This window comes from Apaloderma vittatum, unplaced genomic scaffold (assembly GCF_000703405.1).
Source record: "Apaloderma vittatum isolate BGI_N311 unplaced genomic scaffold, ASM70340v1 scaffold14570, whole genome shotgun sequence".
NCBI classification, from domain to species: domain Eukaryota; kingdom Metazoa; phylum Chordata; class Aves; order Trogoniformes; family Trogonidae; genus Apaloderma; species Apaloderma vittatum.
The window spans coordinates 5,336-29,092 of record NW_009696301.1 but is presented as its reverse complement, the minus strand read 5'-3'; the positions used below and the strand labels follow the sequence as shown (position 1 = coordinate 29,092).

The 23,757-nt window shown below is 47.2% G+C and overlaps 1 protein-coding gene across 1 annotated transcript in view; it reads left to right on the top strand.

Moving 5' to 3' along the window:
- Positions 1-1,310: 1,310 nt before the first annotated feature.
- LOC104277666 (immunoglobulin-like domain-containing receptor 2) overlaps positions 1,311-23,757 on the top strand; it is a gene marked incomplete at its 3' end in the record, with an annotated part of 24,343 nt that continues 1,896 nt past the window's right edge. The window contains exons 1-4 of the mRNA XM_009874374.1: positions 1,311-1,371; positions 8,731-9,063; positions 9,519-9,638; positions 20,101-20,157. Of these exons, the coding sequence (XP_009872676.1) occupies positions 1,311-1,371; positions 8,731-9,063; positions 9,519-9,638; positions 20,101-20,157 (571 nt within the window). The remainder of the gene's footprint in view (positions 1,372-8,730; positions 9,064-9,518; positions 9,639-20,100; positions 20,158-23,757) is intronic.

Genomic DNA, 23,757 nt, shown 5'->3' with positions numbered 1-23,757 from the left:
CTTTGTGAGCGCTGGACGGTGTTGCCTCCCCCAGCGCCGCTCGCCGACCACCCCGCCTGCCCGGCCGGATCCCAGAGAGGTCGGGCAAGACCTCCCTAATCGAGGGGGAGGGGAGCCGAGAGGGCTCTGCGATGAGGAGAGGGCAGGGAGAGCAAACTGAAGAGGAGCTGGGTCTGGGAGCTGGACAGCGAGGGAAGGGAAGGGTAGGCGTTACAGCGGAACGAGGGCGGCAGGGCAGCCGGGAGTCGGCAGAAAGAGAGGGAGCCCTGTCAGGTCGGTGGCAGGATTCGGCTCCCCTGAGCCGGTGCAGCAGCCAGGCACGGGCAGGAGCAGGAGGCTTTCCGAAAAACTGCAGTAGGCTGACTTAGGGAGGCAGGCTGATAGCAGGCTGAAAGAAGAAACAGGCACACTTGGATTAAGTGACATATATTTCTCACCACCACCAATGTATCCCACAAAAGAGACCTCAGACTCTTCCTTCTTCCTATTCAGATTTAGGATTCACAAGCAGTAAATTCGGCTTTTAGTCATAACACCTCTCTCCCACCAGCCACCCACCCCTTTCCTTGCTTTTTCACTCTGAGTCATCTTCAACACCAGTGTCTGCCTACTGCTCCCTTCCAGGGTTTCACGGCCTCGTCTGGGGCTTCGGCAGCTTCCAGCTCATCCTCCCTCCTTGCCTCCCTCCCTGCTGTTTGGCTGCTTCCGAATGTATCCCGCTTCGCTGAGTTGGTCAGGAGTTCCAGCACACCCACAATTACCGCTCCTTTCCTACTAGCCATAGTAGTGTGCTGGTAAATAGTGTCCAGGGACCAGTAAAAGCGTAGATAAACACGGTATTACATTCCTCCCTCTTTTTGAAGAGCTTCATTATCTGCACATGCCTGGCTCAATCAGGACTTTCCCATCAAGCTAAAAAGGCTGGGCTGTTGATACCTTCCCCCCTCCATTAAAGGTGGTTCGTGATTACTGGCAGTGACTGCTGCTCCGAGCGCACAAGGACTATGCGGAGGGAGGGAGAGGGAGACACCGCTGCGGTAGGAAGACCTTCCAGTCTCCTCTAGTCCTGGGCTGTTCAGACAGGACTGCCTGCCGCTGTCGGCTGCCGGCAGGCAACAGGTTAGCCAGAGCCGTGTGCTCAGAGATGGAGGCAGCCGGTGTCAGCTTGCTCCCCTCCAGCCTCCCAGCGACACCACAGGCACTGCTGTCCTTTCTTGATGGCTGAGAGAAAAAGGGAATAAGCAAAGGTGCCTGTGTGTGAGTGTGAACGTGTGCGTGTGTGCGCAGAAAAGGGAGAGAGGCTAGCAAACATGCATTCGGGATTTTCCTCTCCTCAGTGGCTGTGCAAAGGAATGAAAGGTCTGCAGCAAGGTAAGGAGCCCTAATCCAGCCAGAGTGGTACGCTCTGCTCTGGGAAAGAGAGGTGGGGGTTGGGAGGTGGAAGGGCCAGGGTGAGAGGCAGAGTGCAGGATGGGGAGGAAGCAGGGAGACAAAAGGGAGCAAGAAAGAGAGAGAAGCTCATGCCCTCTTCTCTCCCCTCCTCCCTCTTCGAGGCGGGCTGAGAAATTTCTAATCAGCACTCGCAGTTCCTTTCTTCCCAGAAACGATTTCTCTCTGTCCTTTGTTTGTATTTAATTTTTGGCTCTTGCATTTATCTTTTGTTTGGTTTTGTGCATTGTGACTTCTTACTGCGATTTCAGAAAATCTTGCATGAGATACAACAGGTTTGGTTCATCTTCTTTCCTCCTGTCCTCTTCTCCCACATGCCTAAGCTGGTGTTCTAATAACAGCAAAAGGATGAAGAGCAGGTCATCCTTTATTCCTTCCTGTGAAGTGACACAGGCTAGGAAATGTGTGGGACTGTGTTCTTCTCACTCTAGGAGAAGATCATGCAATTCGTCAAGTATCCTTAAGACCCTGTGTGAAGCTGGGTCCTGTAAAATACCAAGTGCAGCTTGGTTCCGGAATTAATCCTCCGCTTGTATTTACCGTTATTCTTATTAATGCTATAATTCCTAATGCATTTAAAACTCAAGAGAAGTGTTGCAGTGGAGAATGAACTCCAGTTTTACCTACAGATCAAGTAAAGAGTTTTTCTTTTCTGCCTCACAATTTGGACTAAGCTTGAAAAGATTACAGTTAGAAGACTGTCCACATTAAAATGTGATCTTCTCTCCCTGTTGAGTAATTTTTCACCAATAATGCAATGCAGTGGTGTAGTACAAAGGCAGGTAGATTTACTGCCTCTGCTTTCTCAGCCACAGTTTAGGCAGGGGGGACATGCTGGAGCACGGTTTTGCTTTGCTGTTTCCTGGTCAACTGAGCAGACTTCTTGGGAAAGCAGGGAAATGGATGGACTCTGTTTATCAGCCTTGATTTACAGTATTCATCTGACTTCCCTTGACTGGCTGCACACAGCATAAGTCTAGTGTAGCTGGGAAGAAATCGCACATTTTTCTTACTTTTTATGCCAGTGACATCACCTTGAGTGGGACTGGCACCAGTGGAAATCCCGGTGCTGTCCCAAGGACAGGTGTTACGGCTTGGTGTTACAAGGCTTGGAGAGACTCTTCCCATTTCTTTTCTTTCGTTCCGGAGTTTTGGTGGTGACCACTTGCTGAGTGACAGTTCTGGGAATGAGTTCTGGGATGGTGAAGCAAGACCGTAAACCAGGAGCCATCTGACAATTGTAACAGATTTTAGACAGTAATGAAGACAGGGTGGATTGGATCTGGTGGCCAAAGCTGTGATAATTCACCTGAAAACACCCGGTGAAAGGTACAGGTCATAAGAGTGTGATGAGCACAGGGAAGCTGGTGAGGAGACAACCAATACCTAGAGAAGCCCATGAAATATCCCGAGCTCTTGGAAAGAACCGTGTGCAGTCCCTGCGGTTTCAGGGCTGTATAATTCCGTGGGGAAGTGGGGAGCGTGGGGTGTCTGGGGGACAGCATCACGGAGAATGGGGAAGAGCAAGGAATGGTCCAGTGTCTGCTGCAGTCAGTGTGCTGGGTCTGGGCTGTCTCCTACATTGAGCGTTTTTGCGTTGAGGGTCTGTGCTGGGTGTGCAAGGCCACGCTTTTCTCCAACTGCTTCCAGGGAGCTGAAATTCTCCATTTTGCTGTGGAACTGTAAAAAGCAGTACTGTGCTTTCACCTTAGCTGCAGCTGACGTGTTCAGGCATTGGTTTCTTGCTGGCTTAAAAAGTTGACAGTTAGTGGCCACAGAGCTAAGAACACAAGCCTGATAGGAACCAGACCAAGACATCCAATTCATTTCCCACAAGCCACTCAACATAATCTGGTGGTGATGGCTTTTTCTTTTTTTGCTGATAAACTGCATGGATTGGATTTAGTCCAGCATGAGTAGGCAAGAATCTGTCAACACGATCTCAGTGATCCCACTCGCGCTCCATTCACCTGTTTACACATCTGCTTATCATCTCTGACTTTTCGGTCTTAAAGCTCAGATCTTGCATTTCCTGATTCAGGCTTGATCCGCATTTGAAAGTGTGGATGGTCTGCCGGTATTGGGCAGTGGGGGAAAGAACACTTTTAATTGATGCATAGTAGCCAAGGCACAGAAAAGAAAGACATAGCATGCTTTTGTCCAGAGGTTTATTTCGCTCGAGGAAGAGATGCGAACTACCCTAGGAGCAATCTCAACAATGAACGTATGCTTTCTGCCAAAGCCCTTAGCTGGAGTCTAGGAGTAGTTTTCCTTAGGTGCCTGGTTCGGGGCCCAAGGACTTCTGTTCTGCTGTGTGCACAACTGCCACTCCTATCAATAAAGGTGCAAAAAATTGGGGGATGTAATTTTTTGTAGTTTCATAGCATCAGCTGTACTGCCTCAGGCAAATGGTAGTGTGAGCCAGATAATTGCAGAGAAAGAGATGCAGTACGTGCACGGACAGGGAGCCCCGTGCTGACCCAAAGCCCTCTCTCAGGCTCAAACCTTATCTTATGCACTAGAAGGATGCAGTCTGAGACCTATCACACTGAACTGCAGTATTCAGCTTTGCCATTATTTACAGAGATTAGTGCTTCAGATCAAGTTTATTCTAACTAGATGATCTTTAAGGTCTCTTCCAACGCGAACCATACTATGATTCTATTCATAAAGGCTAGCTTAAGGCTGTATAGAGAAGCTAAATTTTGTTTTGGGGTTCACCTAGCCTGAGGGAGTCACAGGCTGCTCTGGAGAGCAACTGAAAAGCAAGAACTTAAGGTATCACCTCTTAGTTGCCTTCTCTCATTTGCTCTTGGAAGGCACTTATGAAGATCAGGCTCACAAGGCTCAAAAGCACCCTTACAAATATCCCCTCTGTAATCGCTTCCTGGAATTTTCTTTAATCACCACTGAAATGTATTAGTGACGACTTGTGTGCAATTTTGATTGCATAGTTTGGATACATAGTTTGAGGGCAGTTCAGGAAAAGAATGGGAGAAAGGAGACAAATACACGTTGCCGATGAGAAACAGACAAAACCTATAGACTTATATTTCTGAAGTGCAATTATTTTTAAGCTCTTTCTCTGGGAGTGTATATACACGCATGCACAGACACACAAAACCATGGATTCTTTTTATTTTCTGAGGGTAAGGATACCTGTGTTTTTAATATGCACTTGATTTATATTTGCAGATCTTTCTCTGGAGACTTAGGAGAGCGAGAAAGAAGGAAAGCAAAACTGTCACATAGTCATGAGACTCCTACAAGCTAGATCTTTCTTGTGGAAGTTCAAACATTGTGAAATTCGGAATGAACAGGTTGCTTCTCTGGAGTGCCAGAATTACATTTCCACGATGATTTTGAAATAAAGGCTAATCTTGCTCTGTCTGCATTAGTCAAAACATAGCAGAGCACAATTCAGTTTCTTTTTAGACCTATTTGTATTAAACTAGACAAAGAGCTGCCCTAGTGCTGTCACTAAGCTCTTCATCCTTTTTCACGTCTTTCATTCTTTTTTTCCTCTGCTGTATAAACAGCCCAGAGTTCTGTCCTGTGACACATCAGAGGCTTTTCCTGTCTTGGCTAGTCTCTTGAAGGTTTTTGAGGTCAGCATTTTCTTCCTGAAAGTTGAGGAAGTCCTAAGCAGACCTCTGTAATTCACGTGCATGGACATAACTGACAGGTGTAAACCCACTGTCTTGTCTTCAGACAGTGAAACATCCTGTTGGCCTTTTTGATGGATGCTGTTACAGCAGTGACGTACTACTTGAATCGATTTTGATATTTTTTTTTTGGCAGAGGAAATAACAGGTGTATAATTTCCCAGTTCTGCCATATATAATTGCATATAATTTAACTTAAATAGATCTAGAATGTCTACTGCTCCAGTCTCTAAATCTGAGGCCTCGTGTTGCTCCTAAATGCTATTTCTGGAAAGGATCCGAAAATAATACTTCAGAAGTTAAAAAAGAGCTTGAGATAGAATGTAGAAGATGCTAGATAATTTACTGCATGTCTCCCAAATGCTTTTGGGTAGAAAAAGAACTCCTCTGTTCTCCCAAAAGCTGGTTTTCTTTTCTTTTCTTGATACAGGCATTCACATGGGGATAGGGTGGGGAAAGTTAGTCAGATGAGAATTTGCTAAAGCTCAGCTAATCATTTATTAAAGCAGTCCCTGGCTTGCCAAACTCATTAATCTCATTAACAGGGAAGGAGGGCTGTGGTGCATGGCTCGCTGAAAGCTCTGTGTTTACTAAGCAGCATACTTCGTTCACAAGGGAAAGATTTAAATATTCACTGTGTCACTGTTTTATCCCTGAAGCTGAAGTAACGTGATGAGTCACTTGATCAGCGCATGTCACATGCTGGCTTTGGCCACGGACAGTGTGGGGTCAGGCACAGAGTTGCCAGATACAGGTCTGCCCCGGACCCATTTGTTTATCAGGTGTTTGTCATGTCTCTTGCATTCAGACGCAGCCTAGGAAGCACGGGTCTCTGGAGGGGAAAGAATAAGAGAACATCACCACTTGGTTCGCCTTGAGAAGCAAGTGGTGATACTCTCTTAATGCCATGTGGCCCCTACATTTTCTGCCCCTCTAGTCCCCAGGAACAGTAGGCCGGCTAGAAAGGTACCAGCTGCCCATTCCTGAGTAATCTCCCTGCCTACACCTCAGGAAAGCGGAGGAGCTGCCTCATGCCCTCCCCACCTCTCCTGTGGGAGCATCATGTTGGGACCTCAGCTGTGTTTTGTGGCACACTGGAGAACACCCACACTTCAGTGTTTGGATTTGCGTCCAGGCACTTCTGGAAAAGCTAATGACAGCTCTTGTGCGGCTTCCACAATATGCATAATGTCATGCATTCATTATATGCATAATACAGCCTTCCTGTGCGAATGCTGTGACACCTTCGTGCACTGCGAGCCTTCACGTCTAAGTCCCTGGAGTCAAATCCTGCCTAGATCAGTAACTCTTTGTTCGCATCAGTGACTATCTTGCTTCCAAAATATGCTTTCCCGAGGTTATGACTGTACTGTGTTTTTATTCCCTGAGTGGTATTTACAGACTTCATTGTGATTTGTAGTTCGGACATTGATAACTTGTTGAAATCAAGAATCAGTGTTGATCCAGCCTCTTCACTTTTCCTTTGGTCAATTCCTGATCATGAGATCTCTGCTTGCTTTTTGCCTTTTCAGGTTTGCAGCTGTCTCCAACTTGACCTTGTCCCTTCCTGCCTGCTGTTGTCATGCTGTTGATGCATTTATTGCTCTCCATCTGCTTTAAGCTCCAGTGCTTTAGTCTATGCTTTTTTTTTTTCCCCATCCTAAAGATACCTCCTGTCATTTCACTTTCTTTTGCCAGCTTCCATGTCTTAAATCTCCTGCAACTTGGCTCCAGCCCTTTGAAATTATTTTGACTTAGGCTGATACACCTTCAGCTTCTTCGAGCCGAACGTTAGCTTCCTGCTTCCACAGTTGTCGTCCTGCTTATCCTTCTGCTTCCTATACTTACTCTGATACTTTTTCCTGTCTCCATCTGTTTTCTTCTTTCTTGGCATTTGCCTTTCTCCCCTACGGCTTCCTGACATCAGGAAGCCTTTTTTTGTCCTCAGTCTTTCTTTCCTCCCTAAGCTTTCCGTAAGTCCATCAGTCCCTCCTGATGATGTGTAAATATCATAGAACCATAGAACAGTTTTGGTTGGAAGAGATCTTCAAGGTCATAGAGCCCAGCCTTTTTCCTAGCCCTGTCAACACCACTAAACCGTGTCCCTCAGCACAACATCCACCGATCTCTTAAACCCCTCCAGGGATGGCAACTCAACCACCTCCCTGGGCAGCCTGCTCCAATGCCTGACAACCCTTTCAGTAAAGAAATACTTCCTAATATCCAACCTGAACCTCCCCTGGTGCAGCTTAAGGCCATTTCCCCTCGTCCTGTCACTTGTTACTTGGGAGAAGAGACCAACCCCTATGTCATTACAACCTCCTTTCAAGTAGTTGTAGCGAGCGATAAGGTCTCCCCGCAGTCTTCTCCGTGCTAAACAGCTTTATTCTCTTGAATATTTCCTTATGTCTTGTCCTATTTTCATTGTTCACTGCTCTGGGCCTTGGGGTGTATGGTAACTGGGTGTAGGGTACTGCTACCACCACCATTTCCCAGGCTGATTCCCTTTCCTCATATGAACTTCCACTGTCAGGCCCTGCTGCCGCTCAGCTGCAGAGAATGACCCTGGTTACAAACTTCCTCCTCTTTCAATGCCTCCTCCTTGCTCCCAGGCTGTTCCTGTGCCTCCAGAGGCAAAGCATCAGTGAGTGTATCTGGTGCTGTTGAAGTGCTGGCAGCGATGGCTGCCTGCAGCGCAAAAAGGAGGGAAGCTACGACAGGCATGTGTGGGAGGTTTCGGCCGTTCTCCTGCGGGTAGATGGAGGACCTCACTCTCCCAAGGGCTCTCTGCTGGCTTTGTTTTACTGACTCTTGGCCTCTCCCTAAGCTACACGGGGATGTGGCAGCAGTCCCATGCATCTTCTCTGAGGTCTTAATACGTCAGCTCCAGGCTGCAGCTCTCCCGTCAGCTGGTAGATAAACATTACGTGTTGAGATCCATCTCCTCCTTGGGAATGTGAAAAACTTGAGTGTTTGGGCCATTTTTCTCCGCACCTCCCACGTGGAGCAATCTCTCTCAGTGCTATGTGCCAGCCCTGGCAGGAGCTGTGCGATTTTGGATGCGCTCCTTCATGCATCTCCGGAGTTTGGCAGAGCAAGCAGCAGTAACTGGGCACCAGTGCACAATGAGCTGGGCACTGTGCGCTGCTTGACTTCTCAGAGATGGGGTGTGATGCCACCGAAATTGGGAGGGCAGTGACTTACTCTTGCATTGGTATTGTGAACTCAAGGATCTGGCCCCTTGGCTGACCTCCTATAGAAGTGGAGTATGGCCACCCTTAAAATACATCTTCCTTATCTGTGAACCTGCCACAGAAGGCCTGAATCATCATGCCACTGTGTTAGGTTCTCTACAGAGCGTAAGGATGTTACATTTGAGTCTTCAGAACTGTCGTGCTGTATTTTTACTTGTGGCTCTAGTCTACAGAAAAAGCAATCTTACTTCTGTTGCCAACATCCGTGCTTTCATACATTGAGGGGTGTTGCACCCCAGTACCTGAAACAGATGGACATTTTAATTTTATGTATGTGGGGGAGAAAGATGCTATGATAAAATGCAGTAGCTTGCTCTTCAAGCAATGCCAGGGCATATGACACTCCTGTTTTTGTCTTTTAGCTGAAGTGGAAGGATTGCAGGTGACTGTGCCTGAGAAGAAGAAGGTGGCCATGTTGTTTCAGCCTGCTCTGCTTCGCTGCCATTTCTCTACTTCTTCCACCCAACCAGCTGTGGTACAGTGGAGGTTTAAATCTTACTGCCAGGACCGGATGGGAGAAGCTCTGGGGATGGCGACTTCTGGTTTGCAAACAATGAGCAAGAGGAACCTCGACTGGGATCCCTACCTGGATTGTGTGGACAGCAGGAGAACGGTCCGTGTCGTGGCCTCCAAACAAGGATCTGCTGTCACTATAGGGGACTTCTATAAGGAAAGAGATATCAGCATTGTCCACGGTAACTCTCTTACTCCAGTGATGCTTGTTGGGGGTTGGAACGAACCCTTTGCAGTTCGGGATACTGGAGGCTGGCAGTAATTGTTAACTCCCTTAGAAAAGGCTGCTGGAAGGCAGCTGTTGTATGTCAGACAATTAGGATTCAGACAACCAACTTCAGACCCAAAGGTCGCTTCCTTTGGCCCTTCCGTTCATCTGACTCCCCGTAGGTCTCCAACCCTGGTACAGTATTCTTTTCCCTTTGATGAAGTGGAAGGTTTTTATTGCTGGCTTCTGCATATTATTCTGCATATGGATTTTGCTTAACAAAGTGGTGTCAGTAAGAGAGAGATTAATTCTCTCTCAGCGGGCTGGGTTTTTCTTCCTTGCAAACTCCACTGGACCCAGTGTCTTCAACACTTTGCTTTATCTGTAGGTGCTGGAGGGAAAGCCTGACACATTTTTCTCACCTTTCAGATGCAGACCTTCAGATTGGGAAGCTGATGTGGGGAGACAGTGGGCTCTATTACTGCCTTATTATCACACCAGATGATGTGGAGGGCAAAAATGAAGAATCAGTGGAGCTGCTTGTGCTTGGTAAGACCTTTTGCCAGATTGCTTTTTCAGCAGATAGCTGGTATATCTTTCCTTCTGCACTCTCGCTCTCTCTACATATCTGTGCATCGTATTACTATGGGTGTAAGATCTATGTAAAACAGTTCCCGCACTACCTTCACCATTGCCTTGCACCTTGTGCAGTCATTCACACCTAGGCAAGTGGGCGGCAAACGCCGCTGAACCAGAATAGTAATGTTTACACCCACACTGCTCACACATTGCACAGGTGTAAATGATTGCAGAAGGTGCAGGGCTGTGGAAAGTCAAACCCCTTGTTTTTGAAAGCATAAAACAATAAACTTGCAGCAAAGTGAACACTTGAGACAGAGCCTTTTAAAAATAGACACCCAGAAGACATCAAATCATACACTATATGCAGTCTTAAGATTCCCTTTGTCCCACTCTTCTGACCTGTGAGGACGTCAAGAAGCACAGTGTTTATCTACGCAACTGTGTCAGTTTGGGAGGTTTTTCTGCCTGTGCAATTTTGCAGTCACCCTAATCAGCTCTTAAGCTGGTGCTGCCACTGAAAGGACCTGTCCTCTCTGTGGTATATGCACTTGCCTCTGTTTCTGTTAAGCTCCCTTAAGTGGTGAGGTGAGCAGGATCGGTTTCCTCCCTATTTGCAGTTAGCTTTTGGTGATGGCTTCCACAGTCCAGCTCTCACTGTAAAGGTCAAAACATCACCCATCCTAGCTAGGGGAAAGAAGCAGAGTAGAGGGGGCCTTTCAGGGTCATTCGTTGACTCTGCTTGAACCAGCTGTACTACTTCACCCCTAGACTGCCCCAGGAGAGTAAGATGAGTTTTTCCCGACTTACCCTAAGACTTGCTGACACCAGTGTTTGTCTGGTAAGCATGCTTGCTTGATTCTTGGGTGTACCGATTCTGCACATCCTGTGAAGGAAATGTTAAAAAGCTTGGGCCTGTGGTGTGTAGGTGATAGGTCTGTCAAGTGCCCTTGCTCTCATGGTTAAGGTCAGAGTTTAACTGGCAGTTGGTTTATTGGCATTTGGAAGTGTAGTTGTCATCACAAAGTAAACTAGATTGAATGGGTGAGTGACCATAACAGTGCCATCACCTCTCCTCACTCCTGCACACAATTGGAGTATGGATCCCTTCAGAAAATAGTGTCATACACCAGTCTAAATCCACGGTGTGGCTGTGTGTATGCTGCTTCATAACAGGCCCAGGACTGACCTCTGCTAGTTCGGGTGAGGTTATTTCTGACAGGTGGCAGCTGTAGCTGTTATGTAGCCTCTCCGGAGAAGCTCTCTGTGGCTGCCTGGTCATGGGCTGCTGAATTTTGTCCCTTCTTCACCCTCCTGTCCAGGATTTGGTGTCTTCCTCTTATGTGTGTCTACAACTGTGCTCAGACACCAGTGATGAAACAGTGCCATGGTAACAGGAAGAATCTGTTTTTCAGTGTGTACAGAAGGCTATGTGGGGGGAAAACAAAGAAGTCCCCTCCTCTGAAGCTGGCTGGGTGACATCCCTGGCCCCACTTTGTTGTGATTACGTTGGGAGGAAACACGTATCTTGGGCTATGTTACTCTGACCACATCTGCCTTCCTGCTCACTGCAGCCTGTGGCTCTGACCTTGCACTTCATGCAGCGCTCTGCTAAGTTTGGCAGCAGCATGAAAGCATACTTGTCGTGGGCATACTTTGTTCTGCCTCATGCTGTTTGGCGCAGCTTGTGTATATTTCTTTTCCCGAGTAGTGTGTGTGGAGGCAACATTCCAGCTTCTGGAGTGACTCCAGGTTACCTGCCCATTTTCCTTGCCTCCATCCACGCTTCCTTCCATCCTTCACAGAATCACAGAATGTCAGGGGTTGGAAGGGATCTCGAAAGAGCAGGATCCCCTAGGGCAGCCACACAGGAACTCATCCAGGCGGATTTTGAAAGTCTCCAGAGAAGAAGATTCCACAACCTCCCTGGGCAGCCTGTTCCAGTGCTCTGTCACTCTCATAGTGAAAAAGTTTTTCCTCATGTTTTTGTGGAACCTTCTATGCTCCAGCCTGCACCCGTGGTCCCTTGTCCTATCATTGGACCCACGTTATTCTTTCCCTTCTGCCTTTCGTTTTTCCTTTACCTCTCCCCATTGATGGCTAAAGGAGGAAGCAGCCAGTGGGGAAGATACTAGTTCTTAGTATTCTGGCATCTTCTGGGACACTTTTTTATTCCATCCCATTGCTTGGAGGGAGACTGTGAATACAGATGTAGATTGGAGCTATTCCACAGTCTTAGGGGACATGTGGTAAAAGGGTTTTGTTTGCTGGTTTGCTGTTTGCTGCTCTTTGGGTGGAACCCAGATTCCCTGTTAGAGCAGTTGGAGCAGTGGAGGGATAGTGTCAGCGAGAGACACTATGATTCCTACAAGACGTTGCTGTTTTCTCCCTGCTGACAGTGGTCTTTCAAATATAATTTACATTGCTTATTTTGGGGATGCTGCAGGATTTAAACATGTGTTGTGGTTTAACCCCAGCCAGCAACTAAGCACCATGCAGCTGCTTGCTCACTGCCCCCACCCAGTGAGATGGGAGAGAGAATAAAACAAAAAAAAGATAAAACTTGGAGGCTGAGATAAAGACAGTTCAATAGGATAGAAAAGGGAGAACAAGAAGGAGTAAAGAAAAGAATAAGAAAGTAATGATGATGATAGAATTAGAATATAAAAAACAAGTGACGCATGATGCAGTTGCTCATCACTTGTCAGCCGATACCTAGTTTCCAAGCAGTGGTGTTCCTTGGCCAACTCCCCCCAGTTTATATACTGGACGTGATGTCATGTGATATGGAATACCCCTTTGGCTCGTTTGGGTCAGCTGCCTTGCCATGTTCCCTCCCAGCTTCTTGAGCACTCCCAGCCTCCACTGGCAGGGCAGCATGAGAAGCTGAAAAGTCCTTGGCTTAGTATAAATCTTACTTGGGAACAACTAAAGCATCAGTGTGTTATCAGCATTATTGTCATCCTAAATCCAAAACACAGCTACCGGGAAGAAAATTAACTTTATTCCAGACGGAACCAGGACAGCATAGATTACAATTCTGAATAAAGCAGAGATTCTACCTACTCATGTTGTCAGTGGAGGAAGACAGAAAAATCAGAGTGGAAAGGGAAAGAATCATAGACCTTTAGGATTGAGTCCAACTGTTAACTTAGTGATGTCAGGTCCACTGCTAAACAATGTCACTAAGCTTGGTTCAAGCCAACTAGGACAAAAACCACACGGTCTCCAGCTCACTTCTCCCACTCCCCCATTTCCACAAAGGCAGGACAGCTCAACGCAAGACAAAACCAAAAGAGAGAGAGAGAGAGAGAACAATGGGGTTGCCTCTTAAATACCTTGATGGCAGAGGCGCTGATTGGCCTGGCCCTGGCCAGAAGTAGGTCCAGCTCCTACCTGAGAGTGGGGGAGGCTCTTGAATCTTCACACGAGTCTACCCCTACTTTTACAAAAAACCCCACAAGACTCAAACTCATGACAGCACTGCATCTGCACATCTTTTAAATACCTCCAGGGCTGGTGACTCCACCAGTTTTCCCTGGGCAGCCTGTTCCAGTGCTTGATAACCCTTTTGGTGAAGAAGTTTTTCCATGTCAAATCTAAACGTCCCTTGGCACAACTTTAGGCTGTTTTGACTTGTCCTATGGCTTGCTGAGAAGAGGGACCTCCACCTCACTACAACCTCGTTTCATGTAGTTGTAGAGAGCGATAAGGTCTGCCCTCAGCCTTTTTTTCTCCAGGTTAAATAATCTTAGTTCCCTCAGGTGCACCTCATAAGACTTACGCTCTAGACACTTCACCCGCTTCATTGACCTTTTTGGACATGTTCCAGCACCAAAATGTCTTTCTTGTCATGAAGGGCCCAAAACTGAGCACGGTGTTTGAGGTGCAGCCCCTCCAGTGCTGAATACAGGGGAACAATCACTGCCCTTGGCTTGCTGGCCATACTATTGCTGATACAGGCCAGGATGCCGTTGGCCTTCTTGACCACCTGGGCACACTGCTGCCTCATGTTCAGCCGGCTAACGACCAACCCCCCCAGGTCCTTTTCCAACAGGCAGCTTTCCAGCCACTCCTCCCCAAGCCTGTAGCACTGCTTGGCATTGTGGCCTTCATGCAGGACCCAGCACTTGGCCTTGTTGAACCTCATACACTTGTGTCTGCCCATTGATCCAGCCTGTCCAGATCCCTCTGTAGAGCCTTCCTACCCTCAAGCATATCTATGCTCCCACTCAGCTTCATGTCATCCACGGACTTACTGAGTGTGTGCTCAATCCCCTCATCTCAAACCATTGATAAAGATATTAAACAGAATAACTTCCAGTGCTGACCCCTAGGGAACACCGCTTGTGACCAGCTGCCAACAGTCAAGTGGTGCTCTCTGCACTCCTGTGTTTTACTAGAAATCTAGAACTCTCTGCTGATGTTAGAGCTGGCCTAGTGATTCCATTTGCAACTTCATACATTTTTTTTTTCAGAACCAATGTGCTTGAATCAAAAAGGCCGAATCCTAAGTTTAAGAAAGCCTACATTAGTAGCTAGCAGCTGAGTGCCCTGCTTCTTGAAACATGGACAGGGCTATTAATTAAATTCTTATTTGTAGCCCCTGTGCACTGCTTTTTTTATATGAGAATGTCAGTGGGCTTCGCTAAAGTCATTCATTGCAGCTGTTGTTGAAGGGAACTGCAGGTGTACCAGTGTGGTGGATGCAGTGTGCCTGGAGTAACCTTCATTCGATACAGGGCAGTGTCAGCGGATACCCCATCCTAGCTTCATGTGACCCAGCTCACATCAGGAAGCAGTCTAGTTTAATTGCATGGGATTGTGTATAACCCATTAAGCCTCACCGAGAGCCAGAATTTGCGAATTAGGTGCAGGGTGCGGTGAAAGCAGCTATACTGCTCCCTTCCCAAGCTGGTTCAGCTATAGAGCAAGACCTGTAGGTATAGCTAGGCACAGGTGGCTACCCTGAAACACGTAGCTCTGTGCAAGCTCAGCAGTGTTTGCTTTACAAGATTCTACATAGTTTAGACATGCTTCGCAAAATGGTGACTTCATTCCCAAGGATGTGTCAAGGTCTTGGAAGGGGCAGGAAAGTGATCGACTGATCCCAGTTGTTGGTTTGATACTTTGGTTAGTGATCCTTGTGCTTGGCTAGACAGCTATTGCCTCCTTTTTTTTTTTTCCCCTCCATCCAATTTGACAGCTAATACTACATAAATTATATATTAGTGAAATATTACTTTGTGATTAATCTTTTAGAAACTTCAGCTTCTACCATGATTATGCTTTAAATAACAATTAGTACTTCATGCTTTTAATTTCCCAAATCAGCTAGCACTTAACGTTGGTAAACTGACATCTTTAGTAGTTTGTATTACCAATATTAAAAAAGGCTGACCCGCAAATTTATCAAGTCTAACACCCATAGGTAAGAGATAGTGTAGAAACATACACACACAGCATATTGCACAGTAATTAATGTGCTAATAGAGACATGCATTGGCTTTCAGAGAGGATAAATCTCTACTGCGATGTGTGTTTATGGTGTGCAATGCTAATAAGACGGTTCTTACTCAGCAAAATGACTCAATAGCTGGTATAAATATAGCCAGGTTCAGAGTCTTTTGTGTGCCAGGACAGACTGTCTTATAAAAGTTGATGCGGTTTCGGAGACGGAAAAGTTCTTGGCAAAATTTTCCCTTACAAGATGATGCTTTAAGGATTTAGCTGTGTTTTGCTGAAGAGCTACCAGTAGCATCTGAGCCAGTACTTGGTCACAGCGGTTGGCAGAGATGGCAGTGCTACTGGCTGTGTGTTAGGGATGAGAGGGCCAGATCTCAGCCGGGGAGATGTCTTGTAAGCAGCTTCACGGCTAGGGCCCTCCGACCTTGAGCTGTGCCTGCGTGACCGAAGGTACCAGCAGGCGAAGGAGGTGATCAGCATGGGAGCCCACCACTTAAAAATCCGCAAAAGGCGTTGATGCCAGAAAGCTGCTGGTGTCCTCCCACTCCCAAAGTGCTCGTCCTGTCCTCGCTAGGTGCTGCTGCCCTGTCCCAGACCACTGTGCTGCAGCCTTTGTAATCGGGGTCCAATCCCCTCATCCTAGCCTTGCCTACTCCTAGTTATTTATTTCACACCACTTAGAAATGCAACTTGTTGCCAAGGTTTTTTACCCCTCCTTTCGTCCTTATTTGCCAGCGACAGCCACACGCTGCTCATAAAGGAGACTGGTGTGATTAAAAGACCTCCCTTACTAAGGTAGGCATGGCAACAGCCTCCTTGGAGGTCTTTGTTGCCTGCTAAAACTTTGATCTCTGGAGAAGGACTGCTGCTGTTTCTCACTCCAATTGAAGACAAGGATGGGAAGAAAGGATAAAGTTTACTCTGACGGAGGGAGCATGGAGGAACTTATTGCAGAGCCATGCTCTCCCAATAAATCTCACAGCAGCTTCCTTGGAAAAGTGTCTGATTTACAGGGGCCACACTTCCTCTCCTACACTTTCCAGCCTCCCCTCAGGGCAGTGTCCCGTGCCAGGGGCCTCTTGCCATGCACGGCTTGGCACATTTTTCTTTCACTGAAGAACAGAGTTACCTCTATAGCTGCTCCCTCCCTTGATCCCACTGCTGCAGGTAGGGCTACAGATGCGTCCCTCAACAGGGATACCGATTGAACAGTTTTTCCCATATTTACCCAATGTTTATCACATTTGTGCAATTGCGAGTATTTGCCATGTTCCCGTATTTACCTAATTGCTATGTTCCTGACTGCACCTGCTCCTGCTTTTTTCCTGTCATCGTTTTTTTTCAGCTTCACCACTTCCACTAATGATTTTTGCATCTCGTTCTCTGCTGACTCTCTGCTAATTGTCTGCTTGACTCCGGGTCCTCCCCAATCTGCTGCTGTTTGCTCACTTGCTCTCTCTGTCACCCATCCTGTGTATTAACTCCTGTCCTTGCTCGCCTCTGCTCTGTCTCAGCACCCTCCAGAGCTGCTCTGCACCTCCTCAGCTTTTTCTCCCCCATTCTGCCTCCTGCCCTCTCCCACTGTGCTCTGGTAGCGGGGACTGGGGACTCATGGGCTTCGTTGCACTTTGAGGCTGGTGGGACCCTGGGACGTGCAGGGCACCCCGTGAGAGGCCACTGGGAGTGTGTAAAGCAGCACAGTGGGAATAGAGACGGGAACATGTCTCAGATCCGTGCAGGAAGGAGGACAAGGTCCTACCTACATCAGAGCTGCTTGGGACAACCCTGGCACATGGGACCATCATCTGTTCCCTGTCCCCCGAGGGTGTCTCCGGGGGCTTGGTGGCAAGAACTTGCGCGGAGCACACATAGCCCTTGGGGTGAGGCAGCTGTCCCCAGCCATGTCTCAGAGTGCCCGCAGTCCCCTTCTTCAGGCAGGCAGAGCCGCCATGTGGAGACGGGGTGTGTGGCCAGATGGTCTCCTGGCAGGACGCTTTACTAAATTATTCTTTTCTCCCCACCAATTGCTATCTAGCTCCAGCCCTCCACAGTAAAATTTCCTTAAAAAAAAAACCCAGAACAGAACAAGAGAGAAGGAAGGTGACCTTAATGGTCATGGAAGGAGCAGCCTGGGCATAGAGAGCTGGCTCTGGCTCTGGGCGCTGTGGCCACTTCCTAGCTGGCGTTTCAGGGACAAGTCCAAAAGGAGGCCTTGCCCACTGAAACCTGCCCTCTGTGCCACGGCTTCAGGCACTGCACAACCCACTGGGGTGCCGTTCTAGATCCCCTCTGCTGGCTACCTCCTGGCTTTGGGACCTGCTCATGCCTGGGCTGGGTTTACACAGAGTGGGCAGGCGAGGGTCAGCGGCCACCTTTGCGCTCCCTTGAGCTGCCCTGTCCCTGTGCCTGCTGGTGCTGGCTGCTTTTGCTTCACTTGTTGCTGGCGGGAGAAAAGTCGCTGAGGTGGCAGGGAGCCTCCTGTTGCTGTGGCAACCGCAGGACAGCCACTTTATGGCTGGCAGTCCCCTCCTCCTGCCTGTTGGCTTCACCCACCAGGGGTGGGGGGAAGGGTTATCAGTGAATTAACTTGGGGCAGGGACGGGGAGGGGGGAGAGCTGAGGGCCACTGAAATCTGTTGGGGGCACAGCAGTACAGTGACGGCCTTTGTTCTTGCTGGCTGTTAGTTGGGCTGGTCAGGGCAGCAGAGCTCAGGCCGAGTCACCGCGGTGGGGTTCACTGCTGCCTCAGGCCCTGCCAGGCATTGTGCATCCATCGCTAGTGGTTCTGGGACCTCCAGGGCTGTGTGGGGCAGAGGAGGCAAATTCCCCAAGCAGATATTCGGTAGAACTAAGTGAGGCTGCACAAGCAGGGAAATAAGGTGACTGCTCGTAGATAGCACAGAGGAGCTGCTTTGATTGCTTTTGTAATGAGTTACCGGGTTCTCAAGCACTGTTGTCTTTGAGGGACGTTTCTTCCCCCTTGAATATGTGGTTCCTCATGGACATCAGCAGGCGTCATAAGACCCAACACTAGCAGTGATCAAGGCTCTTTGGGTAGGTTCAAGATGAAGCAGGTGCCTGTTTGGGCTCGTGAGATGGAGCTTCTCCTCTTCATAGGTGCCACCCCTGTACCTCTGGTACCACAAATCCCAGCCTTAAATTAGCTCTATACCTCCAGCTGTTTGTCCATTGATGTCTGCTCTCAGACTAGAGCTGCGTGTCAGCTTCTATGGAGATAATAAAGCATGGGAGGCAAGTGGCATGCCCATGTCTGCCCGTATGTTCTGTGTGCATGTGGTTCACATGTACATTGTTCACACACACAGGGGCCTGTGCAAGAGTTACGTATCTTTTTGTGTGTACTGGGAAAATAAGGAGTATATTGAATACGGACATAGAATGTAGTGTGAATCTAGCGTACTGTGACACAAGGCATACATTTGTTGTATGTGTTTGGAGCCCGCTTTTGGTACCCAAGACTTAAGTGATGCATATGTTGTATACATGCCTATGTTTTGAGAGCAGAAAGCATACACGAGCACTTTGCCATAACAAGCTAGTTGACTAGTTGCGCACAGATTGGGCACTTGATCCTTCTGGAAAACGGACTGCGAAGAACGTCGTGAAGCTCTTTGCATATTTGGATGAAAATGTTGTAGTAGACTGATGGCAGGAGTCCTCCTTCAAAGTAGTAAATGATCTGCGGGATCGGCGTTTTATCTTTTACTAAGGCTTTGGGAGCACCTCATGGGGATGGCATTGCTGTGACAGCTTTGATGAGAGTTGCAGCTGGTTGCAAAGCATGGCCTGCATTCAGAATATCTTTACTGTGGCTCCAGCAAGCATCCTTGTGGATTCTGATCTCTACAGAACCTCTGCTGAAGCACCGACAAAAAACGGACAGTGGGAATTTGATGGTAACACGTGTTAAGGACAGACTAGAGGCCAAGGAACTTGGAATCCAGCTCATCATTGTGTCTGAGTGTTACTTATTCCAGGATGTGAAGGGCGTGTGGGGAGGTTAAAGGTAGCTTTGTACCACTTCTATGCTGGCTTACCCTTAGCTGCTTCTGTTATGTTATAGTCACACTTTTAAGAGTGCAGCTCCTCCTACCTTATGCATGTCTTAAAAAAACCCCTAGCATGATCCTGAGGCACAGCTGCACATAGGGCTGTGTATTAGAAATATCCCAGACATTTAGTGCCAAAACAAGTAGGCACCAACCTGCCTCTGGGCTTGAATTTTGTCTGTATTCAGTTATAAATTAGAAGCTGACTTGATTTTTTTTTCTTTTCTTTTTTGCAAAATGATTCCACGAATTTCTACATGAGTCCTTCCCTGGCTGGGTTGGTTTCCTTCACTTAAGAGTTGGGCTTATATCACACAGTCTCGCCAAGTTGCTTGTGCATCTTGAAATAAGTCACACATGCTCACTTCAAGACTCCTTCCCTGAAGCTGTCTCTGCGGTTTCAGAGCCCCACACGGAGAGCACCACCCACGCCTGTTGGATGCATGTGGCCGCCTTGTCGAGGGCCTTGAGTTAAAGATGTTTCGCATCCATCCAGACTGAATCAATGCATTTTTTCAAAGTAAACTAAATCCTTCTGTTTAAGGGCTGTCATACATTTCCAGGAGCTTTTTTGCATGTGTAGAGCATAACTCCAGAAAGATGTACTGTGTAACCATGCTAAGGGGACCTTCCTTTTCTTGTCATTTTGTGCCTAGATCGGAGAAGCTCTGTTCCAGATTCTTTTCCTGCAGCTCTGCTGATAAATATAAAATGCAAGGACACAGAAATGGCAGACACCAGGCATCGAGCGGGATGACATCTGTGGTTGATAGGAATTCACTTATCAGTGCAAGTGGGCTGATGAGGAAGGGGACTGGAGGCTGAGGCAGGGGCTGGGGAGTGTGTTTTTCTTGCAGTAACCTCTCTCCTTGTTCTCCTCCTTCTGTCTTTTTCTAGGCAGGACAGGGCTGCTTGCTGATCTCTTGCCCAGTTTTGCTGTGGAGATTATGCCAGGTATTCCGTCATTTCACCCTTCAATCACCCAGTCCTCTGTCATCTTGTCTGTTTATCCTTCTGCAGCATCTTTATGTGGTGTACGTTTCACTCTTGAATGTGTTTTATCTGAGGATAAAAAGAGAAAAGCCTGTCACTTACTGGGAAAGTGTGCTGGGCTAAGATCTGAGAGAGGTGATGCCGGGACTTGGGGAAGGAATGGCCATGCTGCGAGCCAGCGAACAGACGTGATTAATGTCATGCCAGGATCAGTGTGAGAGCAGAAATGCCAGTGCTCTTCAGGGTAGGTTTTATATCAAGGTCTCTGCTCTCCCTCTGCGAGCGCAAAGGTAACAGTGCTCCAGCTGGCGACACCTAGGCAGCCTCATGTGCCTGTGTGGCTTTGTACGTCAGCTGCTCTCGGCCAGGAGTGCTGTCAGCTCCCCAGACCCCAACCTGTGGATACCATTGCAGCCATCGCCACAGATGGTAGCACAGGAGGTGCTAGAAATAGAGCGAGCGCTGGTTAGCACAGCCCCTCTTGCGCTGCATGGGCAGGACATTATCTAGGTAACGCCAGGTGGTTGGAGCAGACATGAAAGCTCTGTGCCCATGGTAAGTCCCTCACTGGCCAAACTAATGAGAACCACCGGTTCTGGCACTCTGCACGGAGGAAACAGGGACCGTGCAACAGATTGGGCTTGAAAGGCAAAAGCTATGAGAACATTTAGCCCTTGAGGCATCTGATCATCCCTTGGTGGTGCCCACTGTGTGTTTCTTTCACACATTTGTGCAAAAATGCAGCTCCACGTACATGTGTGAAGCTATTTTCAAGTCTGTCTGAGAGATGCAAACGAGTAGAAGGCAGACACTCCCCCACCTCCAGTGTAACCCAAAGCTCCCTGGAAGTTCAGCACGGAAGGAGAGGGATTGACCTTTTTGGCGTAGTCAAAAATTGATTCTCTGTTGCCTGACACTTTTTCTTCCCCCCACTATTTAAAAGTTGTTAAATGGGTATAAAATACTTGTGTGTTGGCCAGATAGCTTTCTGGTACTCTCATGGGTGTAAACAAGAAGAAAGTGTAAAAGGCAGCGGCAAACCATGTTTCAGCTGTTAGCATTGCCTGTGACCTGAATAAATAAAAGCACAAAACAGTAGTTTCCAGACAGTGAGGACACGGAGTGTTTCAGCTTGGTAGCCATTTGAATCTCAGGGTTATACAGTTGTATCGAGAACTGATTGAATCCCAGTCTTGAGCATAAAGGAGGAGCCAGCAGGCTCTTCTGCTGTTTCTTAACCTCATCAGAAAAGCAAATGATGGTCTAGCTCTCTGTGAAATAAAATCTTTTCTGATTCATTGATCCCTGTGACAAGGGCACTGACTTCAAACATTCACTCCAGGTGGTGAGTACCTTGTAATGTGCAATGTGCATACTAACCTCACCTCCTTTTGTGCTCCTAGAACATTTTTGGAGAGACCACAGATACCCTTACAATGGACTTGGTGTTTGTTTTTTCCCTCTACCAGGCTTTTATTCTTCATGGAATAGTTGTGAACTGTTCGCTAACAGCTCTGGAGATCTGACATCTGAGTTTCATTGCATAGCTGTGCCAGGCCACTTCTGTCATGTGATGCTATTTCACCACCTTCCTTGTATCAATGATGATCATAGAGAACCGGATGAGAACGTTACAAAATAAAAAGCCACTGACCTGTTGTCCTGCTCAGTTGGCATAGATGAAGAAGTGCAGGACTGGAAAGGGTAGTCTGGCTCGCTGTCTTGCTCACTATCCTGAGCAGCACCATGTAATTTCATCCTTTCCACAAGTTCAGCAAGCTTAAGAGTAGCCTTGAGTTTGGCCTTTCCCTCTCCCATTGGTTTGCTTTCTTTGATGTGCCTCTTCTAACTTCCATCCGTGTTACTCGTAGCCTGTTTATGCCCATTTATATAAGGCCTTCAACTACAATACCTGCTTTTCCTCCTAGTATTCATCCCCCTGACGTATTTACAGGCAGTAGCTACGTTTGGCTGCAGCCTTCTGTTTAATAGACTAACGCAGCAAGCTTCAGCTGTCCTGCTGCACAGCAGGCGATCGACTCCTCACATCCCTCCTTGGCATCAAATCCAACCTAAATTCATCTATTATTGTACAAAGATGACCAGAGCTGTATAACGCCAATAACTTCAGATAAAAATACACAGAGGCCTGGTATGATGGCGTTAGGATTTTCTTAACGCTATTGGAAATTCCCCCTCTGTTGGGCAAAGGATTACTTTTGCCATTTTTGTGGCTGTATTGCATAACTGTTTACAGTTGTCCTGTGATGGAATAGTATACTGGATCATTTCTCCTGTTTTTTAGTTGTTTTCAACTAATGGAGTCCTGTTCAGAACAGAAGTGGTTTGTAATCTTTGAATGTGTGACCTTGAAAGTATGGCTGCATACCTCGAAATTCAGTATATTGCTACATTTCATGTTTCTTACTGTAGTCTCAAGGACAACTGGCCCTTTTTATAACATATTCCAGTCTTCATCTTTAGTGACGATGCATCCCTGCCTCTTACCCTCAAGATACATTAACACATTCTTACTTCCTGCCTCAAGGTCATTCATGAAAATATTAAATAAGATAGCTCCTAGAATCTGCACTTGAGGAACTCCTCTCAGCTCTTACTTTTCCATTCATTAATGCTTCCTTCCAACTATTTCCTATTCGTTAGCTGAGTTTTTCTCAGCATTTCGTAACTTCACAAAAAAAAAAAATTACACAAGGACCGAAATTATCTGCAAATTTAAATGAATTTCATCTGTTTCAGCTAAAAAAGAAATAAAACAGTCAAAAAATATAAAACATTTGACTTGACACTTTTGAAATGAAGTGTTTTGATTTGTAAATGCCAGATCTTTCACTGACATTTTTAAAAGGAATTTCTAAGTTTTAGATTAAAAATGGCATTAAAGTAAGGGAACTGTGAGTAGAAGAGTTAAGGATTCTTGACTCTAGCAAAGCAAAGAATTTTACTTTTGTTCAAACAGCGTGAAACAGAACTTCTTAATTTTGCTTTTTTTAAAAAAACTAGGGAAAAAAATCTGGTTTGGTTGTTGCAAGTGGAACATTTTTCCTTGACTTTTAATCTTAGCACTGCAGGTGAGAGATGCGCTATTTTCACAGTGTGACTCTGTCCTCACATTGCAATCCCTGTATCAATACTTCTTCGTCTTAAATCTTGATATACCAGGAGATGCCTTAGTGAATGCTGGGCTTCCATTCAGAAATGATGCTCTGCTCCTTCTTTCCCCTGGGGTGCCCCACTACAAAGCAGCCCCACCACTTCTTTCTATACTTTCTTACCATCTTTCCCAGCTGATCGAAATAACCAACCTGGGTACACCCGAAGTCCTTCCCCACCAGTGAGCTGACTTCTAGATGGGTTGGTGCGTCTCTGTGAAGTAAAACCGACTCCAGGCTTCCTGTACCTTCAGACTCTTGAAATTTCTTGGTCTGGATATGTTCACTGACCATTCCCTTAATCCAGGGAATTCCCAGATGGCAGGAGGCTCAGCCCTGTGCGTGCAGTGCCCCGCAAAGTGTAGGGTGGCCGGAGGCAGAGCTGGGA